The sequence below is a fragment of the Phocoena sinus genome, chromosome 14, assembly GCF_008692025.1.
Source record: "Phocoena sinus isolate mPhoSin1 chromosome 14, mPhoSin1.pri, whole genome shotgun sequence".
Taxonomy (NCBI): Eukaryota; Metazoa; Chordata; class Mammalia; order Artiodactyla; family Phocoenidae; genus Phocoena; species Phocoena sinus.
This window is the reverse complement of record NC_045776.1, coordinates 49578435-49605328: the sequence shown is the minus strand read 5'-3', so window position 1 is coordinate 49605328 and position 26894 is coordinate 49578435. Positions and strand designations below refer to the sequence as shown.

At 39.7% G+C, this 26894-nt stretch overlaps 1 protein-coding gene across 1 annotated transcript in view; it reads right to left on the bottom strand.

The window, feature by feature from the left end:
• The window catches only part of OSBPL1A (oxysterol binding protein like 1A), a 212292-nt gene that overhangs the window by 14668 nt on the left and 170730 nt on the right, over positions 1-26894 (bottom strand). Inside the window, 4 exon segments of the mRNA XM_032603377.1 lie at positions 2533-2715; positions 3891-3988; positions 4980-5114; positions 20694-20769. Of these exon segments, the coding sequence (XP_032459268.1) occupies positions 2533-2715; positions 3891-3988; positions 4980-5114; positions 20694-20769 (492 nt within the window).

The following is a 26894-nucleotide window of genomic DNA, read 5'->3' as shown; positions in this document are numbered from 1 at the left end:
TTTTCAGCATGTGGATCGTGAACATATTTTATTATCTTCATCCTGCTATCGAGCCTATCCCAGTTATTATTTTTGTTATTGTATTTTTTCAGTACTAAAATTTCCAGAAATACTTTCATTTCTTTGCTCCAATGTCTTTCTATTCATTTTAAGAGTTCACCTTTATGTCATGAAGCATAGTTATAATAGCTGCTTTAAAGTCTTTGATACAGACTTCAATATCTGAGTCAACTTGGGATTAGAGTCTGTTTATTGTTTTTTTTTTCCTCTTTTTCTCTCACACAAGGAGATCACAGAGTACTAGACTTTCTCTGACTTATTTCGCTTAGCATAATGTCCTTGAGGTCCATCCATGTTGTTGCAAGTGGCAAAATTTCATTCTTTTTTATGGCTGAGTAATATTTGTGTGTGTGTGTGTGTGTGTGTGTGTGTGTGTGTGTGTGTGTGCCACAATTTCTTTGTCCATTCATCCAACGATGGACACTTGAGTTGTTTCCATATCTTGGCTGTTGTATGGAATATGTATAATATGTATAATAATGCTGCAATGACATGGGGGTGCAGATATCTTTTTGAGTTAGTGTTTTTGTTTTCTTTGGGTAAATACTCAAAAGTGGAATTGCTGGATCATAGTAGCTCCACTTTGAATTTTTTGAGGAACCTCCAAACTGTTTTCCATAGCGGCTGCACCAATTTACATCCACCAACAGTGCACAAGGGTTCCCTTTCCTCCACATCCTCACCAACATTTATTTCTAGTCTTTTTGATACTAGCCTTTCTCACAGGTGGGAGGTGATACCTCTTTGTGGTTTGATTTGCATTTCCTTGATGGTTAATGATGTAGAGCATCTTTTCATTTACCTGTTGACTATCTGTATGTCTTCTTTGAAAAATGTCTATTCAGATCTTCTGCCTACTTTCTAATTGGATTTTTTTCCTTGCTATTGAGTGGTATGCATTCTTCATATATTTTGGATGTTAGCCCATTATCAGATACATGATTTGCAAATATTTTCTCCTATTCAGTAGGCTGCCTTTTCATTTTGTTGATGGTTTCCTTTACTGTGCAGAAGCTTTTTAGTATGATGTAGTTCCACTTGTTTATATTTGCTTTTGCTCTTTTTAGTGTCAGAGTCAAAAAATCATTGCCAAGACCTATGTTAAGGAGCCTACCGGCTATGTTTTCTTCTAGGAGTTTTATAGTTTTCAGTCGTATGTTCAAGTTTGTAATCCATTTTGAGTTAATTTTTGTGTATGGTATAAGAGAGGGGTCCAGTTTCATTCTTTTGTATGTGCCTGTCCAATTTTCCCAAAACCATTTATTGAAGAGACTGTCCTTCTTCTGTTGTATATTCTTGCCTCCTCTGTCATAAATTAACTGACCCTATTTGCATAGACTTATTTCTGGGCTCTCTATTCTGTTCCATTGATCTATGTGTCTGTTTTTATGCCAATACCATATATTTTAATTACTATAGCTTTGTAATATAGTTTGAAATCAGGGAGCATGATGCCTCCAGCTTTGTTCTTCTTTCTCAAGACTGCTTTGGCTATCTGGGGTCTTTTGTGATTCCATAAAAATTGCAGGATTGTCTATTTGTGTGAAAAACGTCATTGGAATTTTGACAGAGATTGCACTGAATCTGGACGTTGCTTTGGATAGTATGGACATTTTAACAGTATTAATTTTTTCAATCCATGAGCACAGAATTTATTCCATTTACAACTGCATCAAAAAGAATAAAATGGGGGCTTCCCTGGTGGCGCAGTGGTTGAGAGTCCGCCTGCCGATGCAGGGGACACGGGTTCGTGCCCCGGTCCGGGAAGATCCCACATGCCGCGGAGCGGCTGGGCCCGTGAGCCATGGCCGCTGGGCCTGCGCGTCCGGAGCCTGTGCTCCGCAACGGGAGAGGCCACAACAGTGAGAAGCCCACGTACCGCAAAAAAAAAAAAAAAAAAAAAAAAAAAAAAAAAAAAGAATAAAATACCTAGAAATAAATTTAAACAAGGAGGTGAAAGACCTGTATATTGAAAACAACAAGACAGTAATGAAAGAAACTGAAGATGACACAAATAAATGGAAAGGTATTTCATGGCAATCTTTTTTCTATTGCAAAAGAAGAGAACTTTCAACTTAACCTAATGTCTAAGATGTACCAATGTGATTGTTATTTCAATATTTCTCAAAGTGAATTCACTTTAAAAGACAGTTAACCAAAATATTATCATAATATATAGAAAGCTTGTCTCATAAGAACTGTCATGCAGTGATTAACTCCGTTTTATCTTAAAACAGATCCAAACAAACACCACAGTCAAACATCAAGTTAAACTTTTTACACATACCTAGGCTGATTAACAATGGCTATTGCCATGTTTCTCAAATTCTTTTACATGATGGTAGAAAATTTACACTTCATAAAAGCAGTTTCTTTGTCTCTACCTTTAGAACAAGGCCAAGACTGTGTGCAAGTGTATATACTAATGAGTAGGTACACATGAAAAGAGGTAAAGGCGTGATTCTGACTCACTCAAGGAGCTCCAACGTGATGGTTCCTTTGGGTTCTGCTTCTACGCTCTTCCCCCAGAACTTCAGTTTGGGATAGATTGAGCCATGAAAGATGAAATCATTGTTTAATCCTTCAGCATGAAATGCACTAATGGGTGGGTGATGGCTGACCTGCTCAGAGATGAGTCTGAAACCAAGGTCATCTCTTAAGATTTAAAAAACAAACAAAAAAAGGTAGCGTTATATAATAAACTGTTATCACAGAATGTATACATTACTGTCATTTCAGTGAAAAAGCAACGTTAAAGTATTAAGGAAATAGATTTGACAAAGTAAACAACCCTTTGTTATCATCCTGATGGAAGGACAACACACGAGCAATTGCACATATGCAACCCAAACAACTAAAACCAATGTTATTATAAACCTAGCTACTTAAACACATTAAAATAAAGAACACCCACGTGAATTTGGGTGATTTTCATGAATTGACAATATTAGCCATGTAAATTTAAAACTTATCATTCCATTTATATTAAGATTGAAGAATCTAATGTATCTCCTTTACAAACATCTAAGGAATAAATGAGATCAAAACTTGTAGAGGGAAGAGAAAGATTCAGAAAAACTAAAGCCAAATGAATTCCCTGTGTGTAAAGAAGCAAGCTATAGCAGGAAATGCAACTCTAGATACATTCATTGCCTGTATGCCAACAGTGTAAGTTTATGCTAACATATTTTATATGGTTATTAAAAAAACCCAGGGACTTCCCTGGTGGCGCAGTGGTTAAGAATCCACCTGCCAATGCAGAGGACATGGGTTCGAGCCCTGGTCCGGGAAGATCCCACATGCCATGGAGCAAGTAAGCCTGTACGCCACAACTACTGAGCCTGTGCTCTAGAGCCCACGAGCCACAACTACTAAAGCCTGTGCGCCTACAGCCCGTGCTCTGCAACAAAGACAAGCCACCCCAATGAGAAGCCTGCGCACCACAACGAAGAGTAGCCCCTCCTCGTCCCAACTAGAGAAAGCCTGTGCTCAGCAACGTCCAATGCAGCCAAAAATAAATTAATTAATTAAAAAAAAAAACCCAAAAAACCCCCTATCATGCCTTATGGTCTACATAAGGAAAAAGGATGATAACTAATCCCACAAGATCAGGAATACTGAAATCCTTGTAATGGTTCATTTTATGTATCTTTTCATATTTTTGACATAATTTCTAAAATAATAAATATCATAGAAACAAACAAAATTGTCAACTTTCTTCAATCATACAAAATGTTGGTAAATGCTCAAAAAATATACATTTTCATTTGAAGAGCTATGTAAATCGTGGAAATTCAACTATCCACCTGGGATAGTGTGAAAGATCTTACCGAACTAATTCATAAGTCTCTCCCAGAAGTGGGTTGAAAGGCTTTCCAGTGCGTTCCCACTGAGAAGCAACAGCAGATACAGCAAATGCAGCTACACACTGCGGGACAGAGCATTAGGAGAAGTTAAAAATAGCCTTGCTGCCTCCTCATTCTTCCAGCAACTGAAATTCTGCTGAAAACAGTAATTTACAAAATGATTTTGAGGAGTTTAATTACTTTGTATTTTTAACACGGCTTAATAAGCAAACTAATAAGCAAACGCGGATATTCAGAATGGAAATGACTCTGAGACTCTTCCTACAGATCATCCCAACTGTGCTACAAATTCTCTCAAGGACTTTTAAAAAACTCTCAAATCCTAAATTACTCTTAATTCCTTTAAAATTTCTAAAAAGTACATCACTTTTAGGATGGGGCGAAAAAACTAAACAAATTGGTATCAAGTCCAATGAGGTTGGGAAAAGCTGATTTATATAAATGAAAAGACAGAATGACTCCATTTAGAATGCTATTGCTTTGTTGGAAGGAAAAGAATGTATCTACTATACTCTCCCTGTGTCTAGTCAGTCCATATACATCACATGAATGCCTTCTCTTCAGAGGAAAACAAAAAAGTGCAATTCCTTGTTGTCCTTGGTTTTAACCTATAGTAGTATGTGTATATTTATATACACACATAAGCATAAATACACATATTTATCTGTGTATGTATATATCTATTCCTTCTTGGAAACACTGAGAAAGTCTGAAAGAAAGGTTGAATATTTTTACCCTAACACAATGCTACTTTCTAAAACAAAGACTCAGAAACAGCTCACCAACATCCAGGTTTGGTTTTGGACCACGTTCTGCTTCTCTTGCAATTCTCGTTGGTCTTTCCACTATGGTGGCACTCTGACTAGAGGGTGGCGGGGAAGGAACACAGACGACTCTCCAAACATGCTGACTATGTAATGATAACATCTGCTAACCTCACACTGGACTTAACATGAATTCTGTGTATATATGTTTGGGGCGGGGGTAGAGGAGAAGGTGGCAGAGAACACTTCCTAAGACTTAAACCTTTCCCAGTGCTTGCTTGACACATACCTGCATCCTTTCCACAGGATCAGCAAATGAACTGGCCTTGTGGATGAGGTACGTATGCTCCATATATTCAGTGAGTCGCTGGAGGAAGCTCAAAGGCTCGTTAAATATAACTGGCATTGTGATCTTGGAGAGTTCCTATTTAACAAGAAAATGGAAACTGTGATGCCCAACATACACAGCAAACTTACATGCTGCTGTCTCTACATAACATGTTCCTGGAAAGGAAGTCACAGAAAACAACAAATTTAATTAGTATCAGTTCAATTTCATAATTTTCCCAGAGCATCTAACAATGTGGAGTATATTGTTCTAGGCCTTGAAGGAAATACAAAGACTACCCAAACATTCTCCTTGGCTTCGAGGAGCTTGCAATCTATTGGTGAGCAGTGAGATGATGACTATTAATAAGTCTGCCTCAGATCAGAATTAGGAAATGGCATATAAAGGTCATGGGGACACAAAGACCAAAAATCTTCACAGTGGACTACGGAGCAACCACATATACCATTTTTGTGGATAATTTTTCAAAGGAATTTCAGACTGTTTTTGTTTGTTTGTTTTTTTTACGCGGTACGCGGGCCTCTCGCTGTTGTGGCCTCTCCCGTTGCGGAGCACAGGCTCCGGACGCGCAGGCTCAGCGGCCATGGCTCACGGGCCCAGCCACTCCGCGGCATGTGGGATCTTCCCGGACCGGGGCACGAACGCGTGTCCCCTGCATCGGCAGGCGGACTCTCAACCACTGCGCCACCAGGGAAGCCCCAGACTGTTTTTGACTGACAACATTGAGGTTTTCTGAGAACACTGATCCATTACACACTGTGAGCTGGGGTACTAGAAGGCTATTGTGTATTTCACAGGATAGGTTTTAAATTCTATCTGCTAGAATGACACAATCACAGTAGACTTCCAAAAATAATTTAATGATTGGGCACGGGTCCTCTGACCTGAATTGCAACCTTTCAACTCTGCTTACCATATCCTGCCAGCAAACAGTCGCACCATGAGATATTTAACAAATTCACTAGGTAACAAACTTATCTTGGTTTTCTCTGGAATAGTCTGATGATCTTTCCAACCTGCCACCTACTATTATTTACCTTTCCCATGAGAATCACATCTTTCATGAAGCCTGCTGACTAAAGTCATGATCACGTGAACAATCCCAAGGTGCCATCGAGCTTGAATGCCACCTGTCTTGGCTCTGACTTTCCCCCTCTAAACATCCACATTCTTACAGATATGCACAATTAAAAATAAAGTAACCTTCACAAAGCTACTATCGGAATGCATACAAAAAAAGCTCACTTATTAGCATACAATACTGCAGAACACAGAGAGACATGTAGCAGCTCAATGTAATGAAAAGAAATGGTAGGTTTATTGCTGCCTCACTGGGAAGACAAAGGAGAACGGGAATGTATAAGGAGATGAAGAAAAGAAGGCTCTACTATATACACCCTGAGATCTCAGTAAGTGCAAAAATTCACTGCTGGGGCCAAGTCCAGAAAGCTGGGACTGCCAAGGCTTTTCTTAATTGAGATATCTTAGACTCTCTTCTACTTAATAATATCTTCTTGAGTTTTTTCTTAAAAAAACCCCACAAAAACTAATAGAAGAATATGTAATTCTCAGTCATGGAAGTAAAGACATGAAAATGCTCCTCCCCTCAGAGGCAAAGCACTTCCAACAGTTTGGGATACAATGCTGGGTGTTTACACACACGTGTGTGTACACACATATATCTTATCGGAATTTTTTAATGCATGGGATCTGCTCTATGTATTGGCTCATCACTTGCCTTTTTATGCTGTTCCTGTGTTCGGAGGTCTTACATACACGTACGTTACAACACCGAGTCCATCAAGTTCTTTGTAATCGCTGCACTGCACAGTGGTAAGATGTCAGAATCAGACCGAGTTCCACTGCAGACTTTCTCATTTACTGGATGTGTGACTCTGGCCAAGTTAAACTCTGCCAGTTTCCTTATCAATAACATGACACTAATATAAGTGTATATAACATAATCTACTACAAAGCATTGTTATAAGACTAATATTTGCAAAACACTTAGACCAGTTCTGGGCACATTAGTAAATGCTATATGTATTTGTTAATTTTTTTTTTAAAGTCTATCTATAGATATACCATAAACTATTTAATCTTATCTTTTAGAACATGAACAAATATGGTTTTAAAGTAAATTTCTGTAAGTGGGATTTCTGGGTCAAAGGTGTATACTCACTGAAAATTTTTACAGTTACTACCAAGCTGAATGCCTTCAACCCGTTATCAATTTGTACTCCTACCAATGTTTCTGGGAAGTCAGATTTTCTTTTAACATCAAAGGGAGGGGCACTACTTCCAATCTGTTCATTCAATCATGGTCATTTTCTTTACACAACTATTTAATTCAAGAATAGTCAAATGTTGTAATGGTGTTGGGTAGTTCATGTATAACTCTAGAATGAAGATTAAAAGACATAAGTATTAAAAGTAACTATAACTATGATAATTTGTTAATGGATACACAATGTAAAAAGATGTAAATTGTGACACCGAAAACATAAAATGGCAGGGAGTGTACAAATGTAGAGCATTTGTATGTGTTTGGAGTTAATTTGTAATCAGCTTAAAACAGACTGTTTTAACTATAAGATGTTTTACATAAACCTCATGGTAACTACAAAGCAAAAAACCTATAGTAGATACACAAAAGATAAAGAAAAAGGAATTTAGGCATACCAACTACAGAAAATCATCAAATTCACAAAGGAAGAGAGGAAGAGGAAAGGAACAAAGGAATTACAAAACAGAAAACAAGGAACAAAAGAGCAATAGTGAAACCACATCTATCAGTAATTATTTTGAATGCAAATGGACTAAATTATCCAACCAAAAGACACAGAGTGGCTGAATGGGTTAAACAAAAGACAGAAAACACCAAGACCCAACTATGCTGACTACAAGAAATTCACTGCAGCTCTAAGGACACACACAGATAGAAAGTGAGAGGATAGAAAAAGATATTCCATGCAAATGGAAACAAAAAGAAAGCAGGGGTAGTTATACTTATATCAGACAAAACAGATTTTAAGCCAAAGAATGTAACAAGACACAAAGAAGGTCATTACATAATGTAAAGGGGTCAATTCATCAAGATGATATAACAATTATAAATATTTTTGCACCCAAAATAGGGACACCTAAAAGCAAATATTAACAGATCTTAAAAGAGAAATATACAGCAATACAAGAAAAGCAGGGGATTTCAATTCTCTACGTTCAACAAGGGATAGATCATCCAGACAGAAAATCTTAGTAAGGAAACAATGGGTTTAAACAACATGTTAGACCAACAGACCTAAGAGACATATACAGAACATTCCATGCAATAAAGGAATACAAAATTCTTCTCAAGTGTATTTGGAACGCTCTCCAGGGTAGACTATATATTAGGCCACAAGACAATAAATTAAAAAATAGTGAAATCATATCAAGCATCTTTTCTAACCACAATGGTATAAAATTAGAAATAAATTACAAAAAGAAAACTGGGAAATTCACAAATACGCAAAAAGTAAACATGCTACTAAACAACCAATAGGTCAAAGAAGAAATCAAAAATATCTGAGACAAATGAAAATGGAAATACAACATACAAAACTTACAGGATGCAGCAAAAACAGCTCTAAGAAAGAAGTTCATGGCAATAAACACACTAAGAAACAAGATCTCAAACAGCCTAACTTTACACCTCAAGGAACTAGAAGAAGTCCAAAATTAGTAAAGGAAGGGTAACAAAGATCAGAGTGGAAAGAAATGAAACAGAGACTAAAAAGATAAATGCAACTAAGAGCTGTTTTTTAATAAAAAAAGAGGGCTTCCCTGGTGGCGTGGTGGTTGAGAGTCTGCCTGCCAATGCACAAGACATGGGTTCATGCCCTGGTCCGGGAAGATCCCACATGCTGCTGAGCGGCTAGGCCCGCAAGCCATGGCTGCTGAGCCTGCGCGTCCAGAGCTTGTGCTCCACAATGGGAGAGGCCACAACAGTGAGAGGCCCACGTACCGCAAAAAAAAAAAAAAGGTAAAATAGACAAATCTTTAACTATACTCACCAAGAAAAAGAGAGGACTCAAATAAGTAAAATTATAAATGACAGAGAAGATACTACAACTGATGCATAAAGGATCATGAGAATGCTGTGAACAATTATATGCTAACAAACTGGACAATCTAGAAGAAATGGATAAATTCCTAGAAACATACAACCAACCAAAATTGAATCATGAAGAAATAGAAAATCTGAACTGATCAATTCCTAGTAAGGAGACTGAAGCAGTAATCAAACACCTGCCAACAAACAAAAATCCAAGACCAGATGTCTTTACAAGGTGAATTCTGCCAGACATTTAAATAAGCATGAATACGGATCCTTCTCAAACTATTCAAAGAAACAGAAGAGGAGGGAACACTTCCAAACTCATTTTACAATGTCAGCATTATCCTGACACCAAAACCAAAGACAAAACCAGACAAAGAAAACAAAATTATAGGCCAATATCCCTGATGAACACAGATGCAAAAGTCAAGAAAATATTAGCAAACTGAACTCAGCAATACATTTAAAGGGTCATACACCATGATCAAGTGGGTTTTATTCCAGGTAAGCAGGATGGTTCAATATAAGCCAATCAATAAATGTGATATACGACATTAATAAAACGATGGATAATCTCAATAGATGCAGAAAAAGCATTTGACAAAATTCAACATCTTTTCATGATAATATCTCTCAACAAAGTGGGTATAGAGGAAGCATACCTCAACATAATAAAGGCCATATATGACAAGCCCACAGCTAACATCATACTCAATGATGAAAAGCTGAACACTCCTCCTATAAGATCAGAAATAAGACAAGGATGCCCACTCTCACCACTTTTATTCATCATAGTACTGAAGTTCTAGCCAGCGTAATCAGGCAAGAAAAAGAAATAAAAGGCGTCCAAATCAAGAAGGAAGAAGTAAAATTATCTCTATTTGCAGATGCCATGATATTATATGTAGAAAACCCTAAAGACTCCACCAAAACACAATTAGAACTAATATGTGAATTCAGTAAAGGTGCCTGGTACAAAATCAACATACAAACATCAGTTGTGTTTCAATTCACCAACAACAAACTATCAGAAAGAAAAATTAAGAAAACAATCCCATTTCCAATATCATCAAAAAGAATAAAACAGTTAGGAATAAAATTAACCAAGGAGGTGAAAGAGCTATATACTGAAAACTGTAAGACATTAATGAAAGAAACTGCAGAAAACACGGACAGATATTCTGCACTCATGGATTACAAAAGTTGTTAAAATGTCCAAACTACCCAAAGTGATCTAAAGATTCAATGCAATCCTTATTAAAATTCCAATGGCATTTTTCAGATATAGGAAAAACAATCCTGAAATTTGTATGGAACCACAAAAGACCGTGAATAGCCAATGCAATCTTGAGAAAGAAGAACAAAGCAGGAGGTATCATGCTCCCAGATTTCAAACTGTATTACAAAGATATAGTAATCAGAACAGTACAGAACTGGCATAGAAATAGACAGGCAGATGAATGGAATAGAGAGCCCAGAAATAAATCCATGCATTTATGGTCAATTAATTTTTGCTAAAGGAGCCGAGAATATACAATGGAAACAATCTAAGTGTCCGTCAATGGATGAATGGATTAAGAAAATGTGGGTGTGTGTGCATGCATATGTCTATGTGTTTATATATATACACATGCACACAAATACATACATACATACACACACACACACACACACACATGATATTACTTGGCCTTACAAAAGAAGGCCATTTGTGACAACATGGTTGAACCTGGAGGGCCTTATGCTAAGTGAAATAAACCAGACAGACAAATACTGCATGGTATGGTATCACACATATGCGAACCTTAAGAAAAAAAAAAGCTGAACCAATAAAAACACAGTAGAAAGTCATTGCCAGGGGCTTCAGGGTGGGGAAAATAGGGAGAAGTTGGTATCAGGGTATACACTTTCAGTTATAAGATGAATAAGGTCTGAGGATCTACTGTATAACATGGTGACATGACTACAATCGATAACACTGTTTTGTATAAATGAAATTTGCTAAGCGAGTAGAACTTAAATGTTCTCACCAAGAAAGGATACATATGTTAGGTGCTAGATGTGTTAATTAACTTGATGGGGGGAATCCTTTCACAATGTATACATATATCCAATCATCTTGATGTAGACTTTAAATATTTGTCAATTATATCTCAAAAAAAAAATCCACCAAGATTGTCTCTCTAAAGCAACTTGGCTGTACAGAATATGCATACAGAAATAAAACTGTTTCAAAATAGCTTTAAAAAAATTTTTAATTTAGCACCTACTAGGTGCCAGGCACTGTTTTAGACACTGGATTAAAAGTCTCATTACAGCCAATTCTGACCTGGAATGCCCTACTCTCTTCACTTAACTCTTATATCTCCTCCCTGCTAGGATTTCAGGAGAGTTCAAGTCTTTCCTCCTCGACTATTCCAGTACTCATTGATTTCTCGCCTCTTCCAGCTCCTGGAGCACCAGAATCTGTATCGCACAATGTAGCATCTGATCACAGATTCTACAGCCTGCTGCTATGTCAGGGGTACTAACCAGCTTATCTTGCTAACTACACAGTAATACAATTCCTGAAGTGAGGGATAATATCTTATACTCCGCCTGCATCCTCATCACCTCAGAGAGAGCAGAGCACATTGCAGGCACCCCTGCCTTATGTGCTCCTGTATGTTTCCACTGCCCCGAGTTTACTCCTATTTGGGCATTTATCGCAGTGCACTAGACTCTCCTGACTCTTTCACTGGAATACAAACTCCCTGAAGTCAGAACCCTGTTGTTTAATGATGCACATAGTTCACAAAGCAAAATGAGTAAAAAAGTAGGTTACAAAGCAACATGTTCAAAAATATTTTAATTTTGTAAACTACATGTTTTATAGACAAATATTAGAAGGTAGTAGCAGCACCAAAAAGTTAACAGTGGTTGACTCTAGGAGTTGGTAGTCCAGGTAATCTAACACTTTCAGCCTGGCAAAAGGAAGGGATGGGGAAGCTGACAACCTTGCACCGCAGAAAGTGGACTGCCTTACGACATACACGCTGACGTTATGCTCATCATAAAACAGACGAGAGAAAAGCACGACGGAAAAAGAGAACAACAAAATATACCCAGGTTAGTCCAGTCCTGGGTTCCAGAGACAGTAGAGCGTTGTGGTTAAAGGAATGCCTTCGGAACAGAAGGCACAACGGTGGCTGCCAGGGCTGGGGGGTAGGGAGGTGGGGAGTTGTTGCTTAAGGGGTGCAGTACGTCAGTTCCACGAGATGAAAAGAGTTACATGGGTGGTTAACGGCAGCATAATGGGAATGTACAAACGCCACTGAACTGCACGCTTAAAAATGGTTAAAATGGTAAATACTGTGCTCTGTGTTTTACCACAATTGAAAAATAAAAGAATGGGTTCTGAGAGCACACGCCCCTTGCCACTTGATGCTTTCATCGCTATGAGTCCCTCACCTCTCCGCCTCATGGGGGCTTAATTATGTACCTCACAGGGCCTGTCAGGATTAATCAGTTCACACAAAACACTCAGAACAGTGTCAGGCATACGTCAAGTGAGCAATAAATGTTACCTATGATCATTACCATTAATAGTACATTCAAGATTGCCAAGTCCTCCAAGGCCGTGTAGAGGCAAGGCGGCTTTGAAGGCTGGGATACCTCATCCTGTCGCCTGGGCAGCGAGCTGCAGAGAAGCCACTCAGATGGCAGCGTGGCTTGAGTTCCAACCTTAAAAGGTGAAGAAGTGAGGGAAGGGCCCCTGTTCCCCCCGGAGCCCCAGTCAGAAGCCATCGCGTACTCCCCGCTGCTGAGGCCCTCGCTGCTGGCTGACTGTCCCATCCAATCGCGAAGGTGACAGGGGTCCACCAGGGTGGCGACGTGAGCCCTGGCCCATGACAGTATGTGACGTAAATGATGCCATTTCTGGCTCTGCTCTCGTTTTCTACATTTCGCTTTGTCACGCACAACAGCAGGGTGAGATTTATTTTAAAGGGATTTAAAGGATTTATTCGTTAAAGGAATGAAGAACTTTACCTAAGTTTGATTCTGAGCTTTTTTCCCTAAAAAATACTAGACTGACTATTAAACACTCACTGAGGGAATAAGAGACACGCTGCGGGGGTGACAAGGCGTTTGGCGCTTCTGTCATTACGGCGGCTCAGATGGGAATCCAGGCCTAGGGACTTCATCTTTCATCTCTATAGCGACACTGTATATGTCGCCATACCCTCACATAATCTGCCTGAGAAAATATGCGAGCAAGAATGGGACAGTCACGTTGTCTACTTGCCACTGGCTGCTCACCACCAGTTGGCTAGACTTCATGTGAGTCAGCAAGTCAATGAAGTAGTGGTTTGTCAACTCTGGAAACCAAGGTACAGAGGACATGGTTTTATCAGCCATTCAATGGGCGGATTATTTTTTAATCATTTGAAAAGCTCCCAAAATTCTGAAGGGGTCTTTAAATCCAATTTTATAATCTAGAATAATGTAAACACCTTCCTGCTTCTTTTAGTAACTCAGAATGTAAACATTCAAGGAAATGAAAAGGCACATTTGTGGCCCAGGTAACAGACACAGAGTGGAAGGGACAGAATAAGGCCTGAGGGAACACAGATGGCCATAAAAACCACCTTGACTGCACAGAAGAGTCTAACATGCTATTTAAAATACAGCAGTGGACTTGCAATTTTTTGCCTCTATTAGTCTGTACAATTATTGATATTTTAATTGTTAAAATCTTCAGTTCCCCGGATATGTAACGAAAAAACTCAGTGATACAAACTATATTTCATTCCCTCTTGGAAATTCACAGAGACCCTGTTTTTACTTACAATGCAATGAAGTCTGGTATTGGATTTGTTAGATACTGGATACAACGAATTAGTGCTGCTTATATTCCAATAATAGGAAAAGCAACAGTGCATATAATGAAGGTCAAGTTTCAGGAAGAAACATGAGCTGGAATACTTTTATCACTGAGAGCTTCAGTCAGCTGGAAAAATTAAATATTTATGCCAGGCAATCCTACCTTGTGACCCAGCTAAAAGCAAAGTTTAAATGTATCCATACAAATTAATAGCAACTAATGATGAAACTGAAGAAACTCTTAATTGCAGTTGCTCATCAGCCGACAAACTGGCAAGAAAAAAAAGAGAAGGCTGCTTTGTCACTTAAGCACTATATAAACAAACAAGGCCAAGTCTGATCCCAACTGAAGTGGAAAATAACTTATGTGTGTAACGCCGAGCACCGTAATGCCCAACTGTGCAAATACTTAAGACCTGGGTTACAGAGAGCAGCTCAGCTTAGGTCTTAGGCTAAGTCTGCCGGTGGGCAGGGTCCTCACACAGGTGTGCGACCCAAGCACTAAGTGGGCTTCTAGGCTCTTCACTGATGGGCAGGCGCTGGCAGCAGCCTTGGCTCTGTGCCTTGGATGTGCCTTCTGTGACACCAGCTTGGCACTGGATCCTCCCTCCACGACAGCCCCAAAGACGTAAAACTTTACCCTTCTTACATGTAAGGGCCTTGGAGGGCCATAGGTCTCTTTCCCATCTTGGGCTACTCAGTCCCTTCCCTCTCCACAAGATGTCTATCATCTAGTAGTTGACCATCACAGGAGAGGTTCTTGCCATCTGAACACACTGATCATGCCCAAAGCAGTCACACCAAGACCTTGCAAGTCAGCCCTCGGGGACCACTCTGGTCGAGCAGTCTGAACAAGCCTGCTGCTCCGACGCCTTCTGCTGTTGGTTGCACCACTGTTCCTTGGCTCTCACAGACCAGCCCCAGAGAACACAACAGCCAGAAACAAAGGAACTATGCACAGGAAAGGGGTGTCTGCACGTGAATTGAATGAACCACACTGTGGGCAACTAGGTGCAACCAGTGGTCAAAACAGGGAGAAAAAGACAAGAAAAGCTTTGAGGGAAAAGATAAACAGATACTCCTTTCCTCTTCTTCCTGTCTCATAGCTGAATTTTTTCAGAGTTGGGAGGCCGTGTGAGTCCTCTTGATGGACAACCGCTAGGTGGGAATGTGGTAGGACAACTAAGGCGCTGGCTGGAAGCTTGGACCAGGTCCGTGGTCTCCACACTGTAGTCACGCAGGGTGACTGTGGGCAGCGATGGATGCTTTAGGGGGAACTGATCTGCAGGTGCTCACCCTCCACACGCACTCCTGCCTAAGAACTGATAGGCCAAGAACACACCTGCGTCGGACGTCACACTGTTGCTCTTTTCCCACGTCTTCTTTTAAAATCGCCCTTCTTTTACCTGGGGTGTGGGGGAGACACCCCTTACACCATCCTGAATTCTAGTATAGCACTCTTGCTCTGATGTGTAAAAACCTTCAGGGCACCGAGTGAAGGGAGGTTTAGAAATACAGTACCGGTACAAGGAAGCCTCTTAAAATCAAGGCTCTGTTGCTCTGCAGGATGGCTCCCCGACTTTCCTGTTTTCGTTAAGACAAAGACCTGACATCAGAAGCTCTTCCAGTCACTTCTCCCCTGTTGGGATATTCTGATTTCAGATCATTATAGAGTGAGGCGGTAGAGATGACAAATTTTGTTTAACTACTTTGCTTCTTCTGCCTCCTGTCTCTTAAGTCAGTATTTATAATGTACCAGTTTGGGCAAAGCTTCAAATCTTATCTGGAGCTGTATCTGGCTTATATTTAGAATTCAAGAATGGGACAGTTGTCACAGTGACATATACCAACGCAGTGACATATATCTGAACGCCAAAATAACGTGATGAGCTGACCCGGGATGCGTCTGGTTCTGAGGTCAAGTGGCAGACATTCTGCATCAAGGGAATGCGATGAATCTGAGGTTTTGAGGGAGAACATTTAAAGTGCATGGTAAGATAAAAAGCATTTCATGAAAAAAGATTATACCGGCAAGGTGTGTTTCAGGGAAAATATTTCAGTTTTCCCAACCCCTTCTCAATATTGCAAGGTATATCTGAGTGAGAGGACACAGTTACAGAAACCGAAGTTGAGAGCCCTGGTAAAGCTTCTCCACTCCATTTCCCAGAGACCCAGATGCCCGTGACTCCAAGAGAAGGTAACAAGACCTCCTGCAACCTAGTTTTCCAATGTTGTTTCCAATAACACTGAAGGAAGTCCTATTGAGTTGTCAATTTATGGATCATAAAAAATTATTTTTGATGGATAATATATTACCATCTGATTTTTGACATATAGTCAGGAAAAGGTCAAAGAACTGAATGACATTGCTAGATACTAAAAAAAACACAGAACTCCTACTCCCATCTGTCTATTAATATGAGCAAGGCTTCCTAATCCTTGAATCTATTAAAAAAAAAAGAACTGTTACTGAAAATCCTGTCTCATTCTAGCAATGTGTGATATTCATTCTCAGATATCTCAGCCAAAGTGAAAAAAATCCTTTTTATGAGTAACATTTTAGCTTTTATGTTATACTTTCATAAATTTTGTAACGCTTGTTATTTTGATCACTCATGGAAGAATAACTTAAAACTTTTAGTACTAAAGTCTTATGGCCATAAAATATAAATTTTTAAATTTTAGTTTAAATATGTATTTTTGTGATAGTGAAGTACGATAAGGTAATCAAAACACCTTCAAAGATGAAAAAAATTAGGTTAGGGTAATATTCTGTAGTAAATATGGAATGGAAATAGGAGTTAAAGGAGCAAACTAGAACTATAAGGTTTTCAACTCTTATATTCAAGTCTCTATGGAATTCGGTTGCACTGAATATACCTTTCTGAATGATACAACATTTTCACTTTAATAACTTGGTATTTATAATATGACGGACCTTCTTCACCCTCTTATAATAATCTAACGCTAATATTCTATGACTCCAAGACATTTAGCAGACGTGGTCTCAGGTCCAGGAGCCTACTCAAATTTTGTGCCTGGATGCCTCGCTTGCCTCACCCTGGTGCTGGCCCTGGTTTCCAAGTCACTAAGTATGGACACCCATGACCTAGCCTCTGGGTGAGTCCTGCTGACAAATCCTAAAGGGATGGGAGAGAAGAGGAGAAAGAAAACAGGGGAAACAGAAGACAATGGGATTATGAGGCTAGAGTCCTTTAACAAAAGGACAATGGGAGTGAGGAAGTAAGGAACAAAGAATTCAAACTACTAACCAACATCAAGTATTAATTCTGAGATGGGAATCTGTTTGGTAAATGCTTCAATCACAGAGAGATTTAGGATTTATTCCATTTATGTAAATTATTCATTTCATGTAGTATAACCCAACATTTGGTAACATAATCCTGTCCAAAACAGACTGGGAGAAAAGAGGGTGTCATTCGTTTTGGAAATCTAAGTCTCTATATTTGTTTTAGAAAAAAGCGAACTCAAACGTGTACGTATGTGGCAGTGGAGGATGGAGCAAGGTGAGCCCGGCTGCAGAAGGTGCCGCAGGGCACCGAAGCCAGGATGACAAACGCCTGAAGACACTGACTTTCCTACCTGAGAAAGATGAAGTTATACCTTGCCCATACATAGCAGGTAAGCACCTATCATGTGTTCTTAAAAGCCATGTCTTAAGGGATTAATGGTACTATGCCATAAAACTGTACCATCATAAATGAGGGGCACTGATTTCTGAAAAAGCTGGCACCAGACCCCAGCTGAGCGTAGAACTGGGACGTTTCCGGCAGCATGCCCACACTCCTCTCTCTGATCTCACAGGCTCCTCAAGTCGACAGAGACATCATGAAAAGCTACGGTTCAATATCAGATTTCCTCTGCTACTTTTAAGACTTATTATTACAAAAATTAAGAAACTGGGAATGTGAAACTATGGGAAAAGCCAGCTGAAGGGTATGTCCATGGCTTCTGTAACTGAGATTTACCCACATAGAAAGGACCTGGAGTGAAGTATTTGGATTATTATTATTTTTTTTTTTGCGGTACGCAGGCCTCTCACTGTTGTGGCCTCTCCTGTTGCGGAGCACAGGCTCCGGACGCGCAGGCTCAGCGGCCATGGCGCGCAGGCCCAGCCGCTCCATGGCAGGCGGGATCTTCCCGGACCGGGGCACGAACCCGTGTCCCCTGCTTCGGCAGGCGGACTCTCAACCACTGTGCCACCAGGGAAGCCCAGTATTTGGATTATTAAGTGTAACAGAATCATGAAAATGCAATGGGGGGGGGGTTTAAAAAATGCCTTCACTTTGAAGTTAACTGTAATAAAATCTATGGACTAATATCTTCTAATTTTTTACCTATCTTCCTCACGGCTGGGGGTAGCAGGAGGCAGATATAAGAGGGGTCGATACCAAAAAGTATTTTAAAATTTTTATTCTGGTGATGTTATTTGCATTTCTCTCTCAAGATACACCGCACTTTAAATCTCTATTGTGCTCACCACTCACCCCCTTGGACTGATCCCGCTGCCCATGAGAGGGGAGACATGGCGCCCCAAGAACAATAACTTCCAAATGCTAGTTAACTGCCTTTCAATCACATTAATAAATATTAATAATTATTCATCTAGAATGTTAGTCTCTTATAAAACCTCAGCAGGAAATACTTTCCCCAAATATTACTTCCCCTGCAGCTCTTTCTCTGTGATTTATTCAGAAAGTTCTATAGATATAATTTTCAAAACATTCCATGGTGCCCTTTCAACCCAAACAGGTCTGCTTTTATTTGCTTTATTTTGTTTATGATTCAGCCTGCTTATTTGCACAAACAGTTCCACACCTAAAAATAAAGGTAAAACCAACCTTCTAGAGAAATAGAGCATCTTTCGAAGTATGACAGGCAGAAGCCAACATGACATTATCTCCCGTCTTTTAAAATAATGGATAGTTTCCATTTAGACAGAATGCTTGCTTTAGACATAAACTAGACGATTATCAGTCACTAGCCTGAACAAACTCATGACAATACCACTAAATCTGACACCCAGTGAGACAGGAGATGGTAGATACTCAAGCAAGAGAAATACACAAAGCTGTACTTTCCACGATTGCCAAAAAGACTAAACCACATCTGCAGTTTTCATACCCATTCTGTTGACCCAACAGCCTTAGACAAATGTGGTACCAATTCTACAGTAACTGTGGGTTTCATTCACTAGCAGGTTACAAAATCAATTTAATGAGTTGGAATCAGCATTAATCTAATATAATAGAAAATATCATTTATTGTAAGGATGAGTATTCTTTTGTGGAACTGGTTTTCATTTTAAACACACATGCATATGTACATATTTACATACTGGATCTCAATGATAAATATGTTTACTAAGGGCTTGAAAAATATTAATTCTGTAGGATATAATTTTTTGTCCTGAAAATTTCAGTTAAGAGACTAATATGTATAGTTATTTTATTTAAGAATATATACATTTGTCTAGATACATTTGGTTTGTCCTGATGAAACTTAATATAATCAAAATGGAATCAGAGCCCAGGTATTCTGATTCTCAAGTGTGATTAACTGTTGATAATAATGTTGAGCATTAAGCTAAACCAGCGTCTGTCCTGGACATTTTATATAAATTATCTTACTTATGTCTCAATACAGCTGTAAGGTACAAATTACTCTCCTAACTTTACTCAGGGAAGCAAGGCAACTGGCCTAGGGTCTCACAGACAGGAGGCGGCAAGGCTGGGATAAAGCCCATTATCCAGCTACGGATCCTTCTCTCCATGCAGTAGGAGCAGAAAATATTTGTTTAAAATAAATGTGTCTGGAATTAGCTCCTTGGAAATTACATTTAGGAAGTCTCAGATGACATTACCCCATGTAGAGAAGAGGGGCATTTTAAAAATGCCAACGTGGGCACACCAGCAGCCAAAAGGACTTCAAGCATCAGAATGAAAATGTTTAGAAAGTGACTATACTTCCCAGTACAAGGAAAGTTCCTGGAGTACTCAGGCTGCACATTAAATTGCAAAATTAAGAAACATAACCTCCAGGCAGACTCTTTAGCAGTTCAGGACTCGCATGTTTTAAAATGTTCATCATTCTACCTGGTCAAAGGTCATGCTAGAAGAATTAAGAGAACTTTACTCAGAATCCTAGCCTGACTATCGTCAGGGTGGTGACGTGGACTACTATTTTAAAGGGAATCTAAGGATTTATATAATAGTAAATTTTACCATCCCGTCGCCCTCCCCCACAAAATCAGATCCACCTGCACAGATAACTAAGCTGGGACACATTCCAAATATCTAACATACACCACACTTACAAGGTACAAAACCCAGCTCTGTGCACAGAAGCGTAAGTGAAATTATATTCTATACTGTGGGGACTCTGTTCTTTTTGAGCCTTTCTGGGTAACTCTATAGGGAAATACAAACGTGGAGCATTTTCTTTTTCTACTTTCTTACAATGAAAAGTCACATTAACGTCATATTAAATGGCATAAAAAGTGGCTCAAGTTCTGCGAGGAAAACCTAATATAAGACTTTTCCTAATTTCTGATTCTCTAAAGTTTTCATAAACGTTGTGCATCACTTTTATGCCAACATTAGGATTCCCTTCTAAAGGACATGCATGAAATATCTATCAGCTTAGTATTATAGAACTGATAGTTAATTTACCATTCCAATACATTTTCTCAGGATGCTCCAGATGCTGAAGTCATTTCTGGAAAACATAGGGGAGGGCAAGCTTGTTCTGAAAAAAAGAAAACAAAAATAAAGACTCAATTTTAATACCACTGGCATTAGGAAAAAAGCTACTGTCAATAATCCGAGAGCCACAGGCATACATGTATAGAGACACCATGAAAATGTGCAACATGTACATATGGCCAACAGGTACATGAAAAGATGCTCAATATCACCAGTCATTAGCGAAATGCAAATTAAAACCACAATGAGATCTCACCTCACACTTGTTAGAATAGCAAGACAAAGGATTACAAATGCTGGCATGAATGTGGAGAAAAGGGAAGGTTGTGCACTGCTGGTGGGATTGTAAGCTGGTACAGCCACTACAGAAAACAGTATGGATAGTCCTCAAAAAATTTAAATTGAACTCCCATATGATCCGGCAATTCCACTTCTGGGAATATATTAAAAGGAAATGAAAATACTAACTTGAAAAGATGTCTGCACCCCCATGTTCACAGCAGCATTATTTACAATAGCCAAGACATGGTGGTATGACATCAATCATTTAAGAAAATGTGGTATGTGTATCTCTCTCTCTCTCAGACAGACCGACACACACACACACACACACACACACACACACACACACACACGGAATATTATTCAGCCATAAAAAGGAGGAAAACCTACCATTTGCAACAAAACTGATGGACCTTGAAGGCATTATATTAACTGAAATAAGTCGGACAGAGAAAGACAAATACTACATGATCTCACATGTGGAATCTAACAACAACAAAAAACCAACATCAAACTCAAAGAAAAAAGATCAGATTTGTGGTTGCCAGAGGTGGGGTTGAAGAGAAAGGGAATTGGACGAAGGTGGTCACGAGGTACACACTTCCAATTATAAGATAAATAAGTACTAGGGATGTGATGTACAACGTGACTACAGTCAACACTGTAAGACGTAAGTAAGATATACTGTAGTCGTTAAGAAAGTAAATCCTAAGAGCTCTCATCATCAGGAGAAAAAAAATTTTCTTTTCATTTTATCTATATAAGCTGATGGATGCTAACGAAACCTACTGTGGTAATCATGTCACAATACTGTGGAATGTAATATACATGAACTCAAGCCATCGTGCTGTGCACCTAAAGCTTAGTGATGTGTATCAATTATTTCTCAGTAAAACTGGAAAAATTGTGCACAGACAGGATAAAATAGGGTCAATCTGGGCTTGTATCCCTATTCACTGCTATTTTGGGCCCTGAAAAGTTCCACAGCGGATCAACTGGCCCCACGTCTTCGGAATCGTTCTGATCCGAACCCTCCTAATCCTCCTGTGTTGGTGTCCAGCTGCTTAAACCACCTCAGAAGTACACTGTCCTTTCATGTGCTGGCATATCTGACCTGCTGTTTGGTCCAAGAGAGACCTATCATACTCTGATACTCAATAAATTACTCTAGTAGCTGTTAAATAATGGAAACAAAAAATGCCATTACAGAACCTAGCTTCAGGTTTTTAAGAAATTAATTGTATTATATCAGTACTTTCCCAAAGATGCTGACATTGGACCAAACTCAGCAACTCTGGATGGACTGGAAAACCCTTTGCAAATTAACCTCTACAGAAGGAGCGTTTCCAAAGCCTCTGCAGGGGTAAGGAAACAGCCAAGAGAAGGGCGGCTGTCGGTGGCAAAGGGTCTGTGGCTCAGATGAGCCGCACACTGAGCTCAGGCAGCCTGAGGCCTCGCCACCACCAGGGGCAGGAGGTGGCCCAGAACCGCTTCCTGAAACACCATTATCATAATGCCTTCTTTTTCATCATCTTAGGTTCTGGCCAGGGATGCTGGTTTTCCAGATGCTGTCTGAAATATACCCATGTAACTGAAATATTAAAGAAAATATTAAATTAAAATTCTTATCTTCTAAAGAATCTCTGTTCTATAAACTGATTAACTTGAATTATAGAAGAAGTTAATAAAATTTTAAGTTTTTAAATAAATAATATTTTAAGATCCTCTGTGGTAAAATCTTTCTGATTTTTCCTTTTTTTAGGAACACACACTGCTCATTTGGCAGATCTGTCATCTACCCAATCTGCTGGATAAGTGGCCACAGATGGTATTTAAATCACATTCTCTACAATCCAAGACTATCAATCTCAGTGACATGAACAACTGAATCGAGGGACAGAATCCTTGCCATTACCTACCATTTGCATGTAGAATATAGTTTCAGAGATGCATATCAACTAAATTTTTCATCTCGTCTATTATAAGGTCAGTCGGAAATGTAACATATAGCTAGGAAGTTATGAGTCCAAAATAAGTTTTGTGAAGACTGAATAAGGGGCTGTAATTCCCCCCAACAAATGCTTACATTAAATGCATATGCATACATTACTATTCTCATTAAAGGCAAGAACAGCAGAAAAACAAGAAATATTTTGGAAGCAAGAAAGCAGAAGAGACATCCAAGCTTTATTTTTATTCTCAATTTAGAAAGCATCACAGGGTTGCCAGCCAAGAATCCCACCCAGAAATATCCTGTACTGATTTTTGTGCACGTAACTCTTTGTGGTGTTCTATGAAAATGGAATTACTCATTAATGAGGCCAGATCATCTGCAATCTGAGTTATCTATTCTGGAACACAACCAGAAAGCAGAGGTGAAGGGAAAGGGCCATCACGAAGCCCGTGCTGTCTTCTCGTGTAGGACACGCAGAGCCAAAAGCAAACCCTCCTTCAGACCACATGGTGCGTAACACGCTGATGAGAAGCAGCAACAGGAACACCAGCCCACACGGCCATGCAGGAGCTGGGTCCCAAGTAAATGACCACAGGGCTGCTGACTGCATCTAAATCGATAGCATGAGGAGGCTGCCACAAGAACACAGCCAGAACATTCCCAAGGGCAGCTCTGCAAAGGTCAGACCAGAGCTGGGATCCAGACCCATGTGCCACTTTGAAAAGGAAGACTCATGAGAGGGCAGGCAAAGGTGCCTGGAGAACAGCTCTTATAAGCAATGGCTGAAGGAAACGTGTGGTCTAGAAGAAACAGAAGAAACTGGAGGTCTGGGAACAGGGGGCGTGACGGAGGTGTCAGGGCATTTAGAGGACGGGGCCGGGGGCAGGAATAACGGCATCCACACACCCACAGCCCCACTGCAGTCCCTGCACCCCTCTGCCTGCTTCGTCCTTCTCCACAGCACTGATCATCACGTGAGGCACTGCAGGGCACCCCTGAGTATCTGCTGACTACGTCCCCCAAGTATAGTACATAAGCTTCTGGAGGACTCACGTTTCATCTACTGCTGTATCTCATTGCCCAGGACAAGCCTAACACAGGGGAAGAGTTTAAGTATTTGTTGAACGAGCTTTGGAATTTATAAGGCCTTTTGGTATACATTATCGCTTTCATAAAGAATTTGGTTTCTCTTGTGCTACTGAAGACATCAGGACTACGACTCTTGGGGGAAGTTACAGGACACCTAACGTAAAGCTAACATGAACTTAATATAAATATAACATAAAGCTAACATAACAGCTACCATAAAATATAACCTGTCTTATAATTAATTCCAAATAGGGGAGACAAGAGAGTCTCAACAAGGAAGTGTTTCAAACAGATGCTGGAGGATGCCTTTCAGTCACGGCCCAGAAAGGCATTCCTGTACCCGGTGGGAAGTTGGTCTCCATCAGCTAGGCCAGGGATGTTGCTAAACATCCCACAGGAAACAAGACAGGTCTCCACAACAAAAAGTTATCCAGCCTCTAATGTCAGTAGTGCCAAAGTTGAGAAACCTGTCATAGAAATACAAGTAGAGCTTCATAGATAGTTTTAAATTTTATAGTGGCTTTAAAAAAAAAAAAGTAAAAAGGAACAAGATAAATTAATTTTAACAATATATTAGATTTAACCCAATATGTCCAAAATATCAGCACTTCAACGTGTAATCAATATAAAAATATTAATGAGATATTTTATACTTTTTCCCACACCACATCTTCAAAATCCAGTGTTGATTTTACATTTAGAGCACATCACAAGTTAGCTACTAAATTTTTAACAAAGTGAAATGTAGTCTTACCAAAGCAATAAAGTTATGTTTAATGGCAACATATTATATACTGCTTCGTTTCTACAAACTATATTACAAAATTAACATAATAAACCTACATTAATTAAAATTAAATAAGACTACAAACTCAGTTTCTTGCTCACACTAGCCACATTTTAAGTGTTCAAAAATCACCTGTGGCTACAACTGGACATAATGGGTTTCTGTGATTACTTCTGAAAACAAAAGGATAGGAATGCTCTCAGATTATGAGGGAAGAGCAAAAAATTACTCAATTACAAGAGTCTAAAGTCAATGAGAAGCAAAACAGTCCATAGCCCAATTTAAAGTAGAGAGAACAGATTTTTTAAAATTAGGTAGATTAAAATTTTTAAAAATGATTTATACTGAAAAGGATATGTTTCTGTATTTTTAATTTTCACTCCTTCCATGGGGGGGCGGGGAGGCGGCTAAGAATTCCCTAATGATCTTGGAGGAAGAGATGCTACTCCAGGCAGAAAACAGAGCAGTGGCAGGCAGGCCTCAGAATTTCCAGGCTGAGAGCACAGATCAATTATTCTCTTCCCTTTGAGTTGATGTGAGGGTCATTATCCTGAATTCTATGCTTCCTTTTTCCCTTCACACGGAGAGAAAACACCCTGTACCAGGGACTGAGAGTGATACACCCCGGCTCTATTTTCAACCATACAGATGCCACTCTGACTATGGACACAACGACACAATGACTGGTCTTTAAGGGAAAGCTCCCGTCCCACTCGCTTCATCTCCAAGATGCACGCGGCTCACCCGGCTGCCCTGCCACTGCACCACCGACACAGGGTGTACACAGACCCCGAGCTGAACCACATTAACTTGTGAAGCGTGACTCACAAATGCTGTGCTGGGATCCCTTCGCTCCAAACACACTGCGCAAGTTCAGGAGATCACTGGCCCCCAGGTCTTTGGGAGATGCTTTTTTTTTCCTAAGATTTTTTTGGTGTGGACTATTTTTAACGTCTTTATTGAACGTGTTACAATAATGATTGTTTTATGCTTTGCTTTTTTTGGCTGCGAGGCATGCGGGATCTTAGCTCTCCAACCAGGGATTGAACCAGCAGCCCCTGCACTGGAAGGCGAAGTCTTAACCACTGGACAGCCAGGGAAGTCGCTGGGAGATGCTTTTTTTTTAACATCTTTATTGGAGTATAATTGCTTTACAATGGTAGTTTCTGCTGTATAACAAAGTGAATCAGTTATATGCATACATATATCCCCATATCCCTTCCTTCTTGCATCTCCCTCCCACCCTACCTACCCACCCCTCTAGGTGGTCACAAAGCACCAAGCTGATCTCCCTGTACTATGCAGCTGCTTCCCACTAGCTATCTGTTTTACATTTGGTAGTGTATATATGTCCATGCCACTCTCTCACTTCGCCCCAGGTTACCCTTCCCTCTCCCCGTGTCCTCAAGTCCATTCTCTACGTCTGTCTTTATTCCTGTCCTGCCCCTAGGTTCATCAGAACCACTTTTTTTTTTAAGGTTCCATATATATGTGTTAGCATACGGTATTTGTTTTCCTCTTTCTGACTTACTTCACTCTGCAAGACAGACTCTAGGTCTATCCACCTCACTACAAATAGCTCAATTTCATTTCTTTTTATGGCTGAGTAATATTCCATTGTATATATGTACCGCATCTTCTTTCTGTCTGTCGATGGACACTTAGGTTGCTTCCTTGTCCTGGCTACTGTAAATAGTGCTGCAATGAACACTGTGGTACATGACTCTTTTTGAATTATGGTTTTCTCAGGGTATATGCCCAGTAGTGGGATTGCTGGGTCATATGGTAGTTCTATTTTTAGTTTTTAAAGGAACTTCCATACTGTTCTCCATAGTGGCTGTATCAATTTACATTCCCACCAACAGTGCAAGAGGGTTCCCTTTTCTCCACACCCTCTCCAGCATTTATTGTTTGTAGACTTTTTGAAGATGGCCATTCTGACATGTGTGAGGTGATACCTCATTATAGTTTTGATTTACATTTCTCTAATGATTAGTGATGTTGAGCATCCTTTCATGTGTTTGCTGGCAATCAGTATATCTTCTTTGGAGAAATG